The sequence below is a fragment of the Nicotiana tabacum genome, chromosome 16, assembly GCF_000715075.1.
Source record: "Nicotiana tabacum cultivar K326 chromosome 16, ASM71507v2, whole genome shotgun sequence".
In the NCBI taxonomy this organism is placed as follows: domain Eukaryota; kingdom Viridiplantae; phylum Streptophyta; class Magnoliopsida; order Solanales; family Solanaceae; genus Nicotiana; species Nicotiana tabacum.
Genome location: NC_134095.1, coordinates 79,901,225 through 79,921,135, shown reverse-complemented (window position 1 = coordinate 79,921,135; position 19,911 = coordinate 79,901,225). Strand labels below are relative to the sequence as shown.

The following is a 19,911-nucleotide window of genomic DNA, read 5'->3' as shown; positions in this document are numbered from 1 at the left end:
AGCCGAACGATTTTGCTCACCAAACATCTCTTGAGACTTTCGAGCATGTCATAAGCAGATCCCATAGACTGATGCTGATGTTGCAAAATATTCGCCATAGAGGCAAGAATGTAACATCGCGCCATCTCATCAGCTTTAACTCATTTATCATAGGCTTAACCTGATCATCGGTAGCATCTATATCAGAATTTTTTTGGGCACTCCTCAGTGATTACGAATTTGAAACCTTCAGCAGTTAGGACAATATCAAAGTTCCTTTTCGAGACAACATAATTTGGTCATTCTAATTTGTTTTGGTTCAAAATTGAGGTGAGTGGGTTGGATGAAGACATGGTTAATCAGAGAGATATTCACATTAAATAAATCATTAGTTATGCAATAGGAATAATAAAATTCAAAATAACACATTACACATATAACCATGCTTGTTGAACAGTTAGATTCGATAGGAAAACTTAACAATCCATGCAAAATATATGAGTTATGTAAGATATTCACCCCAAAAATTAAAAATAAAACCAACTCAGATGGAGAGTAAACTGTCAATTTAAGATAGGTAAATATCACTTTTATAAACCCTAATTCCATTGAATCAATATATAACTCGGTGGAGAGTTAATACAAGTTATCAAACAACTAGAAGTGATACTACAGTAATTATCTATAATGAATCTATCCGATGTGGAAGAAGACCTATGTGAACATATAAATTCATTATATTATTATAAAACATGAATGAAAACCATAGGAATTGAACCCTACCACTAGTGTTCTCGTAAAAAAGAATAGAAAATAAAAAAATGGCCGAAAACCCATCTAAAAGATCTTGAATGCCCGAAAAATAATGTTCATGCTCATAAGTATTGCTCACTGGGTTATTTCCGATGAACCTACCAAATTTGAGGTCATTCGGATTTCAACAGAATTTAAGAATTCCAAAATCATGACCAATATGCAAAAAATGATTTTTGGCGTTTTTAGGGTTCTAAATATTTTGAGTTGTTGATATCACATATCATACTTATGTATGTTAATCCATGATTTCAGAACTCAAAATATTATTATAAAAGTCTCGTTTTGGGGGAAAGTAACATTGTTTTCATGGAATAAACACAACAAATATGTGAAAAACAATATTGTTTTCATGTAATAGAACACCACGTTTTACGTTTACAACATTCATGTTGTATTACATTATCTAGTTAGATGTAAGACGACGTCTGGTACCCATTGTTAGAACATGCGCAACGGAAACAAGCATAAATACAGGTATCACAAACATGTAAACTAGACAATAATTCAATTACAAAGATTAGAATCACTAATCTCTCGAAACTATTGCACAAGTCCTTCACAGAGCAAGAATTCAGGGATGTAGTCTTCTATTATGCTCCTAGTAAAACCTTGGACGAAATTATTTGAGTGGGCAATAATACTACTCTAAAGAGTGAGTTATTGGGTGAAACTTGTCTTCTATTTGTAGACCCGAAATTAAGCCAAAAAAATAGGCCAAAAATCGTGTAGGATTCTGCTAGTGTTGTGGAATCCTGGTCAAACTCAAACAAATAACTTTTCTCCCAAGTCACTTTTTACCCAAATCTGTCAAGGTTTTTACTAGGTATACAGAGACCACATAGATAATAAGAGGCTACCAATTATAGTATTAATTCAAAATTCAGATGAATTAAATCCTACTATAATTAATCACAGTTTATTCGACTAAAAAACTAAAATTGAACTCCTCAATATGAAATTCAAAATTCACCAACACTTATTTTAACTCCCCATGTTAAGATTACAATTACCAGTTAATTAAGCTAAATCACTGATAATTTAATTTAATCAACTAATTAAATCCTTTATAATTATTCTTAAACTATTTCATGTGGTGGATAAAAAATCCACCGGTCGGGTTTTCACTTGAAAACTTATAAGCTTACATAAATGGGTTTTATCAAACTCAAGGTCGAGTCAAGGATTCTATCAACTAATTATTATTTCACAAATGATATTCGTTATTTTTTAGTTATTAGGTATACATTAACTCTGAATAGAGTTGTACCTTTTGATATTTTGTCCCACAATATCTTCGACTGTGAACATAATTTATTTGTTAATTATGAGAACTGATAATTTAATCTTCTGTGCATGAGCTAAGACTTCATACTCTAAATCGTCTCCTACATAACTAAAGAACACACATGTAATAAATAATCTATTTAAAATAATACTTTATTAAATTGAATAAATCAAATAAACAGTTGTTCCATAAAGAATAAAACATAATACTATAGCTAAACCACATAGTTAATAGTATATCCCAACAATTATTACATAACATTGTAAATATTGTTCAAAAATTACCAAGTATCTTTTTCTGGACCCATTACTTGGGTTAACATCAATGTAAATTACTCAAATTTCATTTAATTTCTAATTCGAATGTCATATTAGTTCGAGCTTTAGAGTTGGACTTAGTTGTTGGTTCCCCTAGAGCCGCCCGATCACAGTAGTAGAATCAATGTTTAGCTTTTGATGTTTATATCAACAGTAAAAAAAAGCTGATGATGAAAGGAAAGTTATTTATTCAAAAAGGAAAAACGCCAAATGCTTATATCTTTGGATCATTTATGGATGAGACAGGCACTCTATCACACTAAAGGCTTTTGCTGGTGGAGGAGAAGTTTAGGTTGAAAAATGCTATTTTATGTATTTTTTTAGCAAGTCTTTAGAATTGACTTAATTGTTGGTTCCCCCAGAAACAAATACAAGCTTATGAAACCATATACTTTCTTCACTCAATATTGTGCTCAGTGTGTCACCATAGTGTGAGATTCGTACAACATAGATTCGTCTAATAGAGCAATATTTTGGTCAAATCAGTAAATATTAACCCTTTTGAATTAAAAATAGTAGTCCATTTGTCGCTCATGATTTACCATAACACATGAGAAGAAGAGAGCTCGTACTTACTACTTAGTACTTAAATTAATCAATTAAATACCTCTGCAACATCCGCTTTTCATGCTGAACTACTAGCACTAATGGCAGGACTAGAACTCTCCTTCACAAAATATCTTTTTCCCACTATAATAGAAATAGATTCACGGTTTTCTTCTTGATGCTATTAAAGTGAAAGAAATAATCTATATATATAAGGCAACACTGTAGCTGACACCCTGGCAAAGTATGGAAGCACCAAGCAACAAACAACAACAGAAGAAGATAACATTATGTATTGGGAAACACCTCCAGCATTTATTTTACAAGTTTTTCTTAAAGACAAATTGGGAAAAACCGCTATGCGATCTATCCCTATGTTATGTAATAACTAAACTTCCTATGTTTTTAATATAAAGTCTCTCCTTTCATTAGCAAAAAAAATAATAAAATACCTGATTTTAAAAAATATTTAATTGTTCAGCATTTGCACACTCGGAGAACAAGTTGTAATGAGAAAACCCATTGCTCGTCAACTCAATTCCGCACGAGCCGTTTGGGTACACATGTAACTTAAGATGTTATTCAATTTTGGATGGTCCAAATTGACTTTCAGAGATTTTGACACCTTTTAGAACCTAAGGCATTTTTTTTTTTTTGGGTGGGGGGGGGTGGGGGGGTGGGGGGGGGAGTTTTCTCCATATCCAGATTCCAGAGTCTGCTAGCTAGATATTTAAAATGAATGCAAAACATTTCTTTTCACAGCGATCAGACGTTGTCTATTGAAGTTACAAGTGTTTTGATTAGGCATTCAAATTAGTTTTATCTGAATACGTTGTGAAAATTTCCATTTTTTCAACATATAGGGAAAAGTAGCATATAGCTTATAATTCTAGAGACCAGGTATTATCACTTTTAGCCCGCCAAATTATTTACATCTGGTAATCGAAAAAGTGTATAAAATTTAAATATTTTTGTATATATATACAATCTATATGTTATGTACAAATTTTATACATTTTTTCGGTTATTATTTTTACAGCGGCTATACAATGTCATTTTTCCATATTATGGTGGTTAATCAGAGAACTGCGGTATTTGATGAAGGAATCTTGGTTTTTCCTACTTCTCTTCATTTTTTATATCTTTTTCAGTAAAAGGATTGGAATACATCAGATGAATCACCTGCATATGCAGCAGTAAATAAAAGAAAGAGCATAAGATCAAATATGGAGAGTGCAGAAGAAACAGATGTTAGGTCATTACAGTTTAAGTGCTGTAGGAGAAACGGTTGGGAAATGACACACAAAAAAAAACTGCTAAATTACAACATATTAACACAACGCCACATCCGGTTGTGAATGACAGCAATTGTATCCAATTATCATTCTCTCTCTCTCTTCCTTTCATTGTACGGTCAGACCTCTTTATAACAAGATTCCTATATAACAATACTTCACTATAAAAGCCAAGCTTTTGCGAAACCAATTTTCATGTTATATATAATATATGTTTTATATAACACTTAGCTATAACATTCAAAAATATTCTGAACAAACGAAGCTGTTATAGCGAGGTTTGACTGTATATTGAGTAGTGACATATACATCATTTTTTATCAATAGTACATGGTTACATCATAGCAACGACAACAAGAGTAGTTCCAGTTTCCCTTAATCTCCAATAGTATAACTAATATTATTGAAGCAATGTGATGCAACAGTACAGCCCAGCTCTTGCTACATTGCCATTTTGTTTAAAAACTATACAGCTTCTTTTTCAACTGAATAGGAAGCCCCCAACAGTCGAGCCTAACAGAGACACGATGGGATAGATCATTCAGTATGCCAGTTTTCCAATAATTTGAAGGGAACACAATAAATAGGATGGCCACTTAGACACAAGAAAACTTGATGTTTCAGGAGGCATTTTATAAGAAAGACCATTGACACTTGACAGATAACGAAAATTTGGTGTTGAAGATCAACTCAAAAAAATGGGGCTTATTTTGAAGCACACAGCAACTTCCCATTTGCATAAATGACTAGAAGGTTCCTAAAAACTAAACTTCAAGGTATACTGCCCCCCTTTGTATACAGCTACTAATGGGATTCTATCAGTCCCCACTTTAGTTAGTAACAAAATACTATAAGTCCTCCGCGTTGAGGGATACGCAAGAAATGTTATGTTCATGAAATAAAATTACAAGAAATAGCATATGAAACTTAAAAGACATTGAAGACAAAGATGCAACATCAAATAAACCTTGATGATAATATCTGAAAAAAGACTACGACTAACCTTTCTCCCACAGAACATGGATAGTGGCCACCAGTTGCCATTATTATCATTGGTTCACATATTCTAACCAAAAGGAATCATACAAACCCAACAAACTATAACGCAGTTGTACTATCTTAGATAGTGCAGGTACAAGTAGCAGTGACCTACCCACCATTCACTCAATAAAAATCTACAGGTATGTTACAATGTATTGCAATCTACAGGTATGTTACAATGTACAGTTGCCATTATTATCATTGGTTCACATATTCTAACCAAAAGGAATCATACAAACCCAACAAACTATAACGCAGTTGTACTATCTTAGATAGTGCAGGTACAAGTAGCAGTGACCTACCCACCATTTACTCAATAAAAATCTACAGGTATGTTACAATGTATTGCAGCATCAAACAAGCGGCTGGCTCGGCCTTTACTAGAATAGACATACACAAAAGAAAAAGCCTCTCCACTCGTAAGAGGATTTTCTATTCTAATTTGTTCAAGCTCCTAAACCAACCCTCATTGCATTTCCAGACAAGTAAGAGCTCATTCCTTTACAAAGACCAAAGAGTCTTTAATGAGGACAAAAATGGAAGGTAGATGGAGGTGGCTAGAGAAGAAACAGGTCACTGCAACACTTGAACTCTCAAGAGAATCAACATCAATTGCGAGAAAAAAGTCAAAACCAATAACAGGAAGAAACCACCAGTTCACAAAAAGATGCCTCTTTTTGGCATATTTGCGGCAGTTCAAATTTATAGCATGTTAGTCTTACAAAGAGCTTTGGTCTTTGGGGGTTAAAAGGGAACTCACTCAGCTTCTTAGGATGTGAACTGTTTTAGCTGCAAATTGAGGATGTTCATCCTAGATTTCAACAATTTCACGGCTCAATAACCTCAAGATATGACTGATGACTAACCACTAGGTTTGCCTGTTGCTGTTACGTATGTGTATAATAGAATCCCAACCTCACTCTTATCTACACAACTCCTTTTGTGTGTGAGTGCTATGTACTAATGGGGGAGAGAGTATAGTTTCACAACAGGATAAAGAGAAAAGAGAAAAAGAAAGGGAAGAGGAGAGGATCTCTTCCTGTCTGCAAAACACAAGCTGCACTCAGGTTTTTCTCAATCGGTAAAAGAGTAACCAAAGTATGAACTGTACTCTCAGCAATCATTCCACCTCCAAATAATATCTTCTTTCTTCTTCTTTTTTCCTACTGTTGTCTCTATCTATGTGACATCAAGTGATCCACTGCATGAAGTTAAATCTCAAAAAATAAATATCTACTCCAAGAGTTGGTTTTCCCATAGGATGTGCAACAGTCATAATTGTAGTGTTGCCAAAAGCTGGCTTAAGGTGCGCTTAAATTCTGAAGATAGGTGCAAAACAGGCTTTACCTCATTTAGGCAAAGCTTCAGTTCAAGCACCAAGGCACTAAGGTGTCTGTTTCATCATCCATGGTCTCCGTGTTACAATAACTATTTCACTTAATTGGTGTTTGTGTTTCTTTTTAATTTTTTACTTTTATAAGGCGTACATATATTTGTTGTTTGTGTTCATAGTTATACTTGAATTACAAAATATAGTTTTTATTTTTAATTTCTTCTATGTGCCTTCATTAAAACCCACACAATATTTATGCTTTTCGTATAAAGCCCAAACAAAACTCAACAGTTATTTTCGCTTTTCACCTTTGACAATACGATGATTGGAATATCAACATATCCATCCACCATCAATCTTTGCATACAATAGAATAAAAGGTCTCAGTCAAGTAAGCAGCTTAACAAGTACGTTCGTACCTAGTTTCTTGCCACCACTGCTAAGAGTTAAGTCCCGTGACTGAAAAGGGCAATAAAGTACGAAACTTAGCTTAACGCTATTAGTTAGAAAGGAGCAAATCCATCAAATAGAGACATCATCACATAGTCCACATGGGCATAACTTAAAACCATAACACAAATGATCTTTATAAAGGCAATATAGCAACTGCATAAGTTATAGCAAAATCACAGTCGCTGCTATGCAAATCAAGCAAGGAAGTCAGCCATTATTCTCCAATTTCATAGCAAATATAGCTAACTTACAGATGAAACAAAGGACTGTTTATGCATCATATGAAACGCCAAAGCTCTGTAAAGACAAATACATTCCGAATACATGAAAGGGGAATCCTTGCATACACGAATAGTCAGATATCATATAACAAACAAGCCAACCACTTCGTCTGAATATCCAATTGCTATTCAGATTTACCTCAAAAAACAAGTACAATAACATTATCTTTCTGACGGACCAAGTGTTCTAGGAGACCACTGCCTCCATCCTGTTTAGCATGGCAATCAAAAGAAAAACTAAACATTTAGCTTCAACATTATGAAAAGTTAGAATTCCCAAATCAGAAAAGTTACCATTGAAGCTAATGGTCTTCCTCCTCTAAATCCACCTTTAAGGCACTGCATTCAACTGAGCCTCAAAGACGAATCCCCGATAAAGTCCATCACTATTCCCCGGAACGCCACTTATCCACCGCCATTCCCCTTTCCCGCACTCATTTTCCTCCCAAAGCGCCAATCTTCCCACCCTCTTGCCCGAAAAACAAACTTTACTCCCTCCACCAAACACCTTGAACTTACTCGAATCTTGAAAATACCTAAACATCTCAGGCGGCATTCGCCCAGCTTCTTCCCATTCTAAAGAGTCCAAATCCAATCTAAGTATCAAAATGGTCGAGCATGTGCTGTGCAATGAATAGGACGATTTTAGACCGCCAATCATCAACACCTTATCATTTCTACCAGCAAGCAATCTGGGGCGTTTCAATATGTCAAAAATATCACCCCACTCATGCTTTTCTAACCTAGTCCATTGTTGACTATATTGCAAATCTTTAACTGTTGACCTAAACAGCTTCCATTGGGACCGCCACGGGGAACCAACATCACAAAGGGCTAAAATGGTATCAGAAATCAAGATTGGACTCCTAGGTTTTGACGGTAAATTCGATGAAAACTTGAGCCAATTATTGGAAGTTGTTGAGCCAGAGAAGTAAATAGCAGCTAACTCAGTCAAAACCAGAACTTGATTCGGTGACCCGACAAGAACCGACCCGTGTTTACACCAAGCTGAACCCAATTGAGGAAGCAGCTTGAATTGACGTGTTAAAGGGTTACAAACGATTAGGGTTTTGCTATTGTTACTGGGAGGAGGAGGAGGAGGTGAAATTGCGGGTATGGGTCCCGCAGTAGTGGGGCCCTCAGCCCAGAGATAGAGGAGGCCGTGAGAGGAAGTGATGGGGTAATGAGATCTAAAGGGAAGGAAAGAAAGTGGGAACCGAAACCAGTAGTTAAGCACTGTGTCGAATACATGGAGTGCACAATGAGGAGATTGATTATTATGACTGTGGCCGTGGCTACGGTGGGAAGGGCGGAGGGCGAGGAGGGAGAGGGGAGGTTGGAGAGTGGAGATGAGGTGGAGGAACGCCGGAGAAGAGAGAGTGGAGTTGAGACATTTGCAGACGCATTTGGAGACGATGATTTCACGGAGGGTTAAATGGGAGAAGATCTGGTGAAGGGTATCTTGAGGTAGACGATTTAAAGGGGAAAACTCCATCGGCGGCGGAGAATAAGAGTCGGTGGTGGTCGGAGAGATCGATCTAATCTCTTGTTTGGGGTTTTTGTGTTTAATTATTTTTGTGCTTTGTAGAAAGGGTTTTTTCTTGTTTTGGTTGACTGGTTTGTCTTGACAATGTATTTGGCTATGGTGATAGGGAAAAAGGGGGTCTTTTTTTCTTATTATTTTAATATTGCAATTGGATTAAAAGATTATTGCAATTTGCAATTGATTTGATTAAATCGTTCAAATAATACATACTACAGTGCTTTGTTTTTTAACTAAAATCAGAATAATCTTCATGAGAAGAAAATCTCATAATGAGGAGCTTTCATTTGTCGTTTTTCTTGTTTGGTCTGACCTAAGAAATTATAGTACCAAAATTAGTATTAGAACTTGTGCGATGCGCGAAAAATATAAAAGAATAAAAGGTATGCTAAATTTTTATTCGACCTTTTCAAATATCATCTTGTTTCTTATTGCAACATACTCATAAGAAAATCTCTCTGAGTGTTAAAACAACTGAATCATAATTATGAATAATTTTCGGATATAACTCAAATATATAATTAAATAATTTATATAATAAACAATCTATTGTCTTCTTCGTTGAAGTTCCATAAATTCGATATTTAATTCAACAAAAAAAAATCTACATCTTGGATACTATATAATTAAAAATCTCAGAATTCTAAGTACATTTCTCCAACCTCCTTGTTGGTTCTCCAAATATATTGTCCATTATTTTGTGCTTGAAAATTTCTCACCGTAATTTATCATCTTTCTTAAATATTTCAATACCTAAAATATTTCTAAGAAATATGTATCCTAAAAGTTATTATAATAGCATATGTCCTTACATGTTTCTTAACTTTAATTGCACTTTTAAAGTCCATCCTTCTCAAGTTAAGTCAAACAAGATAACATATAAAATTTAATTGCTTCTTCAACAAAACTTCAACTATAGTTAGTAAAATTTCATTATTCCAGAAGCTTCTTTCATATTATAAAAGTCCAACATTATGTTACTTATATAACATAACCTCATCCAAAAATAAAATCAGTAAAATATTGTATTCATATGTAAGGCAGTCAACCAATTCTTCCGTATAGCCTTAACTTATTGGAGTACAATTTAAGAAGTCAATTCACCAAATACAAATAGGTTACTCAATTGATCCATTCTACCGAGCGCCCACACTTGATCTTCAAATTCTTTCGAATAATAGCTAAAAATAGGTTCTACCTACATGAAAAAAAGTAAGAAAAGTAATTGTTAATATTGAAGTTTGGACTGATGAGATCAATTATCCTTTATGACTTTTTCTCAATATAATTTGTTTGTTATCTAATAACCATCCAAAAAGAATTATCTTTTAATCAAAGTCACATAAATTCAAATTCAGTGAAATTCACATTCAAATTCGATAACTTTATCCATATAGATCAAAAACTTAATTTATCTTCTCTTGTAAGTTATCTAAGAAATATTTCTTTATGTATCATATATTAGTGTTCTCGATTTATCAATATTAGTAAGATATGATATTTACTTATTATTATTTTTTTTACTTTATAAAATATAATTAGGAGCTTATTCTGATGCGCACAATTTATCAATTTGCAAAGCTATCATATTAATATTTTGAGTATATTTACTTACTTTATTTTATTTTTAAACTTAGTTTAAAGTATTTTTATCTCAATTTACATTTTTCTATATTTTTTTCCTACTATGATTTGTTGAAAATGGATATCTGATGAGATTAACTTTATTTTTCAATTATCTGCTCAAACTTTTTATTATGATTCTTATTAGCTTTGTCCTTATTCTTATTAATTGTCTTAATTTTGACATGTGTCTTATTTTAAAGTGCCACTTGGCTTAATCATATTATATATTATTCTCTTTTAAATAATATGGATTAACATTGTTATATTTAAATAATATAAATATAGATTTTTATTATTTTATAAATATATATATTTGTATTTTATTTAAGATTTTTTCTGCTGCTTATTTTTCAATTTTTAAAATCATCAAATTATTATTTTAAGTATATTCATTTACTTTTTCTTAACTTAGTCCAAAGTATAAAAATTCATATTATATCTCAATTTAGTTCTTTTTACTTTGTTTTTGTACTATGATTTGGTGGAAATATATATCTGATAAGATTAACTTTATCTTTTAATTATCTACTCAAACTTGAGCATTTCTTTCTCTTCCATAGAATATTTTCTTTTTAAAAAATCAGAGTCATAGTATATATTCTTTCCATAATATAGCTGGATCTTTGTTGTAGTAAATATCTCTTATTTTTAGATTTTATTAAAAAAAGTGCCAAGTAATTTTTCACATTGCAAACTATCCTGCTTTTTCAAGATTAGAGAAGGATAATACTATTTTACTTAAAGTTCAAGCAACTTAATTTTCTCTTTAAGCCTTGCAATCTCTCTTGAGTTTGGAGATGTAGGCATGGATTTATTATTTTTTGAAGTAGCTTTATTTCTAATAGAAGTCGTTACATAATCAACTACTGATATCCTTACCCTGTTGTTAACAAAGGACTGAATTTCATCTCTAACAATTGAACTGGATGGTTCATGTATTATAATATAAAAATATATCTTATCATGAATCATGATATAGATTAGATTCAATTATTTTTGTCTTTCAGTTCAAACTCAAATTCAAAATTTAAATTTTTTGTATCTTTTAATTAAAAGTAAACACACACACACACACACACACACATATATATATATATATATACCTACTTAAAGTATGATTAGCCTCATACTATCTCTATTTTCGTAGTACGTTTCGTAAAGATTTTTTTTCTTCCGTTTTTTAGGACAATACTATTAGAATATTTCGTCCTTTTTTCTCATCACCTAACTATGTTGTGAAAGTTGCATATGAAATATGCTAATTAGTTCGTAATTAACCATAATTAATTCTAATATCATTAATTACACTACAAAATTGTCAATTTTGATTATTCTCTTTCCACATTGTTATTTATTATCAAGTGTCAGGTGCTACCATATTAAAAACAATAGGTGAATCCACTATCATTAATTCCATTACAGATTATGGGTTTTGATTATTCCCTTTCCAAATTATTTATTACCAAATGCCAAGTTGTTGGTTTTTTTTGTAAGCAAAAAAGGAAATACATTAAATATCTATATTATATCTAATTAGATTATGTCTTAAAAGTGCCAAGTGGTATTTTCACAATACGCCACTTGGCTTAACCACATGCTTCACTACTCTCATTTAATATAACTAGTATTAGTACTCGCACAATGCGCGGACACAAACCTGTGATTTGAGTTATTTGATTTATGTGCAAATAATTTTAAAATATTAATCTTTCAGATAAAAGTTATATATAATCATTAAATAAATATTAAAAAAATGCAGAAATTTTTCAAATCTCTTAAAATTACCCATAATTTCTTGTCCGTATTGCATTACCCATAACTTAAAATTATCATATTCTTGTCCGTTACTTCCATTATAGTACATTATAAATAAAAATAGGTTTTTTTTCTTGTAGTAATTTTTTTATTTACTTTTATTCTTTTATACTATTGTTCATATTAATGTTTAAATTTATCATATTTTTATAGTATCTATATTCTTATCCTTATAATTAATTAAGATAGAGGCGTTGTTTTTATCTGTCAATTTATTTATTTTTAAAATTTTATTAATTAAGATAGGACCACGTTTCCACTTTTGAAATCTTTCATATGATCAGAATCCCACATTTATACTGTGAATAAGCTCAAACAAGCTGTAATAACCCACACCTGCAACCTCAGGTGCTATTACATGATAGACCACATAACTCAAACACTTGTAGTGATAACTCCTAATCACAGCAGCTGCACACAATACCCGAATGCCGATAGAAAAACTCTTATCAACTAAAGTCTCATCTCACACTTTCATATGCTGCCAATGATAACTAAATCGCGCGGTAAACCATAACCATTTCCCATATCAACCAAGCGCAATTTGATGTCTAGTACCACAAGCGAATAATCATGCCCACGGAGAAGTACATAATACAATGCCATACCAGTAAACCTCACTATTGCATCATCCGGTTACCCCAGAAAGGGAAAATACCTCAAAGAAGAGAGCCGCTTTGCAAGTTCCACAAGTACCACCCCAACGATATGCTATGAGCTCGTCAATCACAGTGGAACCAAGATACATGAATAGAATAATAATAACCGGCTCTCCTATAGCTCACATTGATATTAACTTCACGAGCAACTTAGTTGCTAATAACATAATCTACCTGGCACGGTCATAGACCTCCAATCCAAGCATATCATATAGAAGTAATCCAACAAGTATATATGTATATGCTAAGTGAAACAAGATTCTCATGCTCCTGGACTGGCATAAATAACACTCTATATCGTAGGCATGAGCAAACTGCGTTGTCATAGCTCAAATCAGCAAGTTAACACAAAATTAGTAATTACCAAGTTTGTTCTGAAATTTAGCATCTTGGAAATCTCAAGTATAGTCCAGATAGTTCTTAACAGAGTTACGAATACGAGAAATATTATACCTTTAAGCTCAATATCCCACTCTAGGCATATCATAGCCTACGTATCTTCCGAGCATGAATATTGGCTCGGTGCTTGCACACAGGTTCAAACCTCACATATATCCGCGCTCATAGCGTATAGTTATCATCATCAATTAGCTCGACTAGTGCATCTAATGCGTTAGATAAAATACTCTCCTCAACATGCCACAATCCCGAAATAGTATATTTTTGAGAATTCCCCGTCTCCAAATTCATAGATCACATAAATCACTGTAACTGATCACAACCTCAGCACCCAAATGACTGACACATCCCTCAAGTACGATCATCCCAAGATAATTATTTTCAAAAATTTTCTAAATACATAACAAGATCGAAATATTGGTAGTCAATCAACCAAGTGAGCGTTGAAACGCCAATAGACATCTGTTAATCAGAATGTAATGTGCACCCTTCTCAGGCCTTACCGAGCAGTTATAACATTCAATCTAAATATCTGAAACTGACTACTCTATCCATAATTCATGACCTTTTCTTCAAGAATGAACTGCCACCTCGTACATGAAAATATTAAACATGCACAGCATACCACGTCTATTATGCCATCATTTTGCAAACGCAAGAATATCATTAGAATTTCCGGGCTATAGGAAAATTACATTCCGGCAGTTAGAAATCTTCTATTTGCTCCCATTTAGGAGGGGTTCATAATATACAATATGTTCCAGGCACTGGTAGAAGATATCCGATTCGAACCATGGTAAAACCCATTAAGAAAACTTTCAAATCTGTCGCACATAACCAAGCTATCAATACGAGGCAAAGGGTACTTGTTCTTCACTGTTACTTTATTAAATTGCCTATAATCAATGTACATTCTCATTGTGTCATCCTCCTTCTTCACAAATAAGACTGGTGCACCCCAAGGTGACACACTAGGCCGAATGAACCCCCTCATTTTTTTTCTAGGAGTTCCTGAAGCTGCTCTTTCAATTTCTTCAGCTCTGCTGGTGCCATACGGTACGGTGGAATAGAAATGGGCTTAGTGCCCGGCACCAAGTCGATACCGAAATCAATATCCCTGTCCGGTGTCATGCCCGTCAGATCTGCAGGAAATACATCGGGAAAAATCCCTCACAACTATGACAGAATCAATACTAGGGGTCTTAACTCCAACATCTCGCACAAAAACTAGATATGACAGACAACCTTTCCCAACCATACGCTGGGCTTTCAAGAAAGAAATTACTATGATAGGAACATAATCAGTCATACTGCGCCACTCGATCCGCGTACACCCGGCATAACCAAAGTAACTGTCTTAGCATGACAGTCTAGAATAACATGACACGGAGATAACCAATCCATGCCCAATATAACATCAAAATCCACCATGCTCAATAGCAATAGATCAACTCAGGTCTCCAAACCCTCAATAATCACAACACATGGCCGGTTCACATGGTTCACAACAACAGTATCGCCCACCGGGGTAGTTACATAAACAGAAAAAGAAAGAAACTCCAGGGGCGTACCCTACTAATGAGCAAAATATGAGGACACATAAGAATAGGTGGAACCGGGATCGAATAATACAAAGGCATCTTTGTGGAAGACTAGAATAATTCCTATAATGACATCATCTGAAGCAATAGCATCTGTCCTTCCTGGAATAGCATAAAAACGGGTCCGACCACCGCTTGATCGACCTTAAATCTCCGTAAGCCATAACTGACTCACCAACAGGCCTCAAACTGGAACCAATATAGCACATAACCGTGCAATCAACTTAATTAATAGCAAACTCCTCAACTTGGCTCAAAGCCATAAATCAAAACTGTTAAACTCACTCCTTCATAAGCTTGTGGAAACATGAATCATCTGGAATTTTAACTCTTCTGCAATTCTTGCATTTACTCACACAACTGTTAAGCCCACTCTTTAGGCAGCCCAATTTAGATTTCAATGCATATTATTCACTTGTAAATGAGATCTTCTAATAGACAACATAAGGATCACACCACCTTAGAACACTCCTAAGGAAATTACCCACCTATTTCACCTCCAATTAACATTTTTGTATACCTTCCACGGTCATACACATTACACAATCACTTAATCTTCCTGAGTCTAAACTCATACCGTAACATGAAATTTACTTCACTCCAAATAGGAGACATGAAAAGATTCTCCACGCGCCCATAACTCGGGGCTACACATCTAATCACAATGAAAATCAAACACTTAATAGTTCATCTATCATCTTGCAGTCGTTCCTTGTCACTTCCAAGTCATATAGATACATCTCGCAGTACTAACATACTCCTCATGTAGCTATCCAACCATCATTCCCACTAATAGGGACAATGCCAGACATATAAGTTCAAAACTCTTGCTTGCACAATTAGCACCTCGGTGCTCAAGCCATAGGCAAAAGATCCGTCCTCAAGTCCTTCAGACTGGCCCAACATCAACTCACAGAGGTCACATCTCTCCCTTCGATCAGTGAATCACAAGCCATCAAGGCACATCTAATATTGAGCGTTCGTTCACGCATACGAACACGTGGAAGGAATTGTAAGAGTCACTTTTTCAAGCTGAATCAAAGATGCACGATAAGAATTCAAGAATATGAAGTCTTTCCTAAAGGTTCTGCAGCCTCTCGAGGATAAATACAGACGTCTCCGTACCGATCCGCGAGACTCTACTAAACCGGCTCACGACTTGCGAGACCAATTAACTTAGGCTCTGATATCAACTTGTCACGACCCCAACCCCGGTCATTATGGCACCCAATACACTGCTGGGCAAGCCCGACCATTCAACAACATTATCCCAAATTCTTATTCAGATTATAGATAAATATCACAGAGAATTTACTAAGTCATTTCATTCAAGTGTATCATTAATAATAAAATCTGCGGAAGTTCAATTAAAATACCACACCATAGCCCAACAGAATCCGGTGTCACGAATATGATCCTCTAATACAGAATATCCACCTATTACAAGTCTGTCTAGGAAAAATACGGAATAAAAGATAGAGATAGAGGGGAGAGATCAAGGCTGCGAACGCCATGCAGCTACCTCAATACTCCCGGATACTGCCTACTCAGCTAAACAATTCCCACTTAGCCTGTGGTGTACTTGGATCTGCACGCAAGGTGTAGGGAATAATGTAAGTACTCCGACCCAATGAGTAATAAACATAAATAAAGGCTGAGAATAAGAAATCATGAAAAAATTACAAAGTAAACTATAACTGGCAGTTTAAAACAACAAATAGTGAAGCAACAAGTCAATTAAGTCAGAGTACCAAATACTGAGACAGGTATAACAGATAAAAAAACAAATGCATGAGTGCAATGCAATGCATATGATGGTACACTCTAGTACCCACTGCGGCGTGTAGCCCGAGCCATCCATTTATTTATCGTCGACGGCGCTCACTAGGGGTGTGTGTAGACTCCGGAGGGGCTCCTACAGCCCAAGCGCAATATCAAGCCATCTCGTGACATCAAATCTAGGCCCTCGGCCTCATATCAATGTCAGTATAATCACCCAGGCTCTCAACCTCAATATCAATGTAATCAACGAGGCTCTCGGCCTCAATATCAATGTAATCAACCAGGCTCTCGGCCTCAATATCAATATAACACTACTGCAGCGCGCAGCCTGATTCATGCTCAGTCCAGAAATCATCATAAGCCCCTTGGGCATTTGTAAAACAGTAGTTCTCAGCCCGAAATATCATTTAAGTTTTCAAATCTTAGAAAGATGGATGAGTTTGCAAAACAGTATTTAAAACCTTGGACTGAGGTCAAATGATATGCAAAATATGCGAAAGCAGTGATATCAATCCCTGAAGGATTCAAATAATTGGCAAGAATCCCAAATGTAACAATTAAATCCAAGTAAGGATGATTCTCAATTTAGTTTAGGTAGAAAACATGGTAAAAACATTTCTCGGGACGGACCAAGTCACAATCCCCAACGGTGCTCTACCCCACGCCCGTTATCCAGCGTGCATGTCACCTCAATATAGCGTTACGATGTGAAATTCCGGGGTTTCAAACCCTCAGGACATCATTTACATCAATTACTCACCTCGAACAGGCTAATTCTCTAACTCGCGATGTCTTTGCCCCTTATTGACCTCTGAATGCCTCGAATCTAGCCATAATGATTCGATTTAGTTAATAAAAATTATAGGAATTAATTCCATATGGAATTCTACATTTTCCATCAAAAATCCGAAATTACACTCAAAATTCGTTCGTGGGGCCCACGTCTCGGAATCCGGCGAAACTCATAAAATCCGACAACCCATTCCGATACGAGTTCAACCATACCAAAATTATCAAATTACGACAACAACTCGACCTCCAAATCTTAATTTTTCATTTTTGAGAAGTTTTGCAAAAATTCCAATTTCTTCCATTTAAATCCAAATTAAACGATGAATATAACAATGTATTTATGAAATATAATCACTTTCGGATATAAAACACTTACCCCAAATGTTTCCCTTGAAAAATCTGTTGAAAATCGCTTTTCACAAGCTCTATAATCGTCACAAATGAATAAAAATGGCTAATTCCCGAATATAAGCCGTTTTCCAGGCAAAACAAAAGGCAGTCCCAGCCTTCACTAAATCTGTCATAACTTTCTGTACAAATATAGGAATGATGAATGGTTTAACTTTCTGGAAACTAGAATGCAAGGTCTACAACTTTCATGTTTTGCAAATTTTCAGATTCCTTATGGATTTCGAGGTATAAGCTTCCAAAGTAGCCCCCTCGCATCAAACATTTCTGGAAAATTTCAAAACAGCTTTACCAACCCTTATTCAATCGATCATAACTTTCTAATCAAATTTTATTTCCATTTTCCTTAAATATTTTCATAAAGCAATTTTACTCAAAAATTCATTTCTCGAGCCTAGGACCTCGGAATTCGATGATTCTTGTTCTTATGAGTCACAAATAATAATACGAATATAGCCCTTCAGTCGAAACTCAATTCAGAGCTCATTTGCTCAGTTCAATACCCATTTCGCTCGTTAAACAATTAACTCATGTTTCGCGTCAAAAACCCAATCGCGACTTGATGAAATTAGACCAAACTTTCCAGATCACTCCTATAATTCATTATCAAAATTCCGGAAGTCTCAAAATCAAATTTCAATCTCTAGAACTAAAAATGGACCTTTGGATCATTACATGCTCAAAATCAAAACGACAAAATCTTCCAAAAACTCTTCCAAAACATATCTGAGCCTCATGGGACCCCGACCAAACATGCCAACATAACTCATAACATCATTCAAACTTGTTCCAATCATCAAAACACCTCAAACAATATCAAATTACCCAAAACTCATCGAATTCAAGCCTAAGTTTCCAAAAACTTCCGAAATACACTTTCGATCAAAAACCCGACCAAATGATATCCGAATAACCTGAAATTTTGCACACACATCAGAAATGACATTACGAAGCTACAACAACTCTCGGAATTCCATTCTGGCCCTCGGATCAAAATCTCATCTCTCAACCCGAATTCGCCAAAATACTAACTTCGCCAATTCAAGCCTAATTCTACACCGGACCTCCAAAACCACTTCCGATCACACTCCTAAGTCACAAATCACCTCCTAGAGCTAGCCGAACCATCGGAATTCACATCCGAGCCCTCTAACTCATAAGTCAACGTCCGGTTGACTTTTCCAACTTAAGCCTTCTTAAAAGAGACTAAGTGTCTCATTTCTTATCAAAACCACTCCAAAACAACTCGATCACATAAGATATGGATAATAAATCATAAAGAAGCTGAGAATGGGAAAAACGAAGCTGTAACCCATGAGACGACGGGTCGGGTCATCACATCCTCCCCAACTTAAACAAACGTTCATCCTCGAACGTGCCCAGAGTTGTCCCAAAAGCCAAACAATCGCTTAGTAACCTCACCACGCATATACCCGGGGGTGATCCCACGTCACCCTATCTCATATAGGTCCGATAACACATTGTAACTGAAATTTTGCAATCCAATCTAGCCCATAATCCATAGGACCACGTTTCCACTTTTGAAATCTTTCATATGATCAGAATCCCACATTTATACTGTGAATAAGCTCGAACAAGCTGTAATAACCCACACCTGCAACCTCAGGTGCTATTACATGATAGACTACATAACTCAAACGCTTGTAGTGATAACTCCTAATCACAGCAGCTGCACACAACACCCGAATGCCGATAGAAAAACTCTTATCAGCTAAAGTCTCATCTCACACTTTCATATGCTGCCAATGATAACTAAATCACGCGGTAAACCATAACCATTTCCCATATCAACCAAGCCCAATTTGATGTCTATAACCACAAGCGAATAATCATGCCCACGGAGAAGTACATAATACAATGCCATACTAGTAAACCTCGCTATTGCACCATCTGGTTACCCCGGAAAGGGAAAATACCTC

General features: G+C 35.1%; 1 protein-coding gene across 3 annotated transcripts; it reads right to left on the bottom strand.

The window, feature by feature from the left end:
- Window positions 1–4,511: 4,511 nt before the first annotated feature.
- On the bottom strand, window positions 4,512–8,987 carry LOC107801906 (SKP1-interacting partner 15). Of its 3 annotated transcripts, XR_001651725.2 has the most exons (3): window positions 7,641–8,987; window positions 7,032–7,071; window positions 4,512–4,751 (listed from the first exon to the last, which is right to left on the bottom strand). XR_001651725.2 is itself a non-coding variant. In XM_075232984.1 (2 exons), exon 1 carries the CDS (start codon window positions 8,839–8,841, stop codon window positions 7,678–7,680), a length of 1,164 nt encoding a protein of 387 aa, XP_075089085.1. In that variant the 5' UTR covers window positions 8,842–8,987; the 3' UTR covers window positions 4,512–4,751; window positions 7,641–7,677. The 3 variants fall into 3 exon arrangements, 2 of the variants coding, with proteins under 2 accessions (XP_075089085.1, XP_016480804.1); XM_075232984.1 differs by lacking the exon at window positions 7,032–7,071; XM_016625318.2 differs by lacking the exons at window positions 4,512–4,751; window positions 7,032–7,071 and adding an exon at window positions 7,362–7,555.
- Between the last annotated feature and the right edge of the window lie 10,924 nt (window positions 8,988–19,911).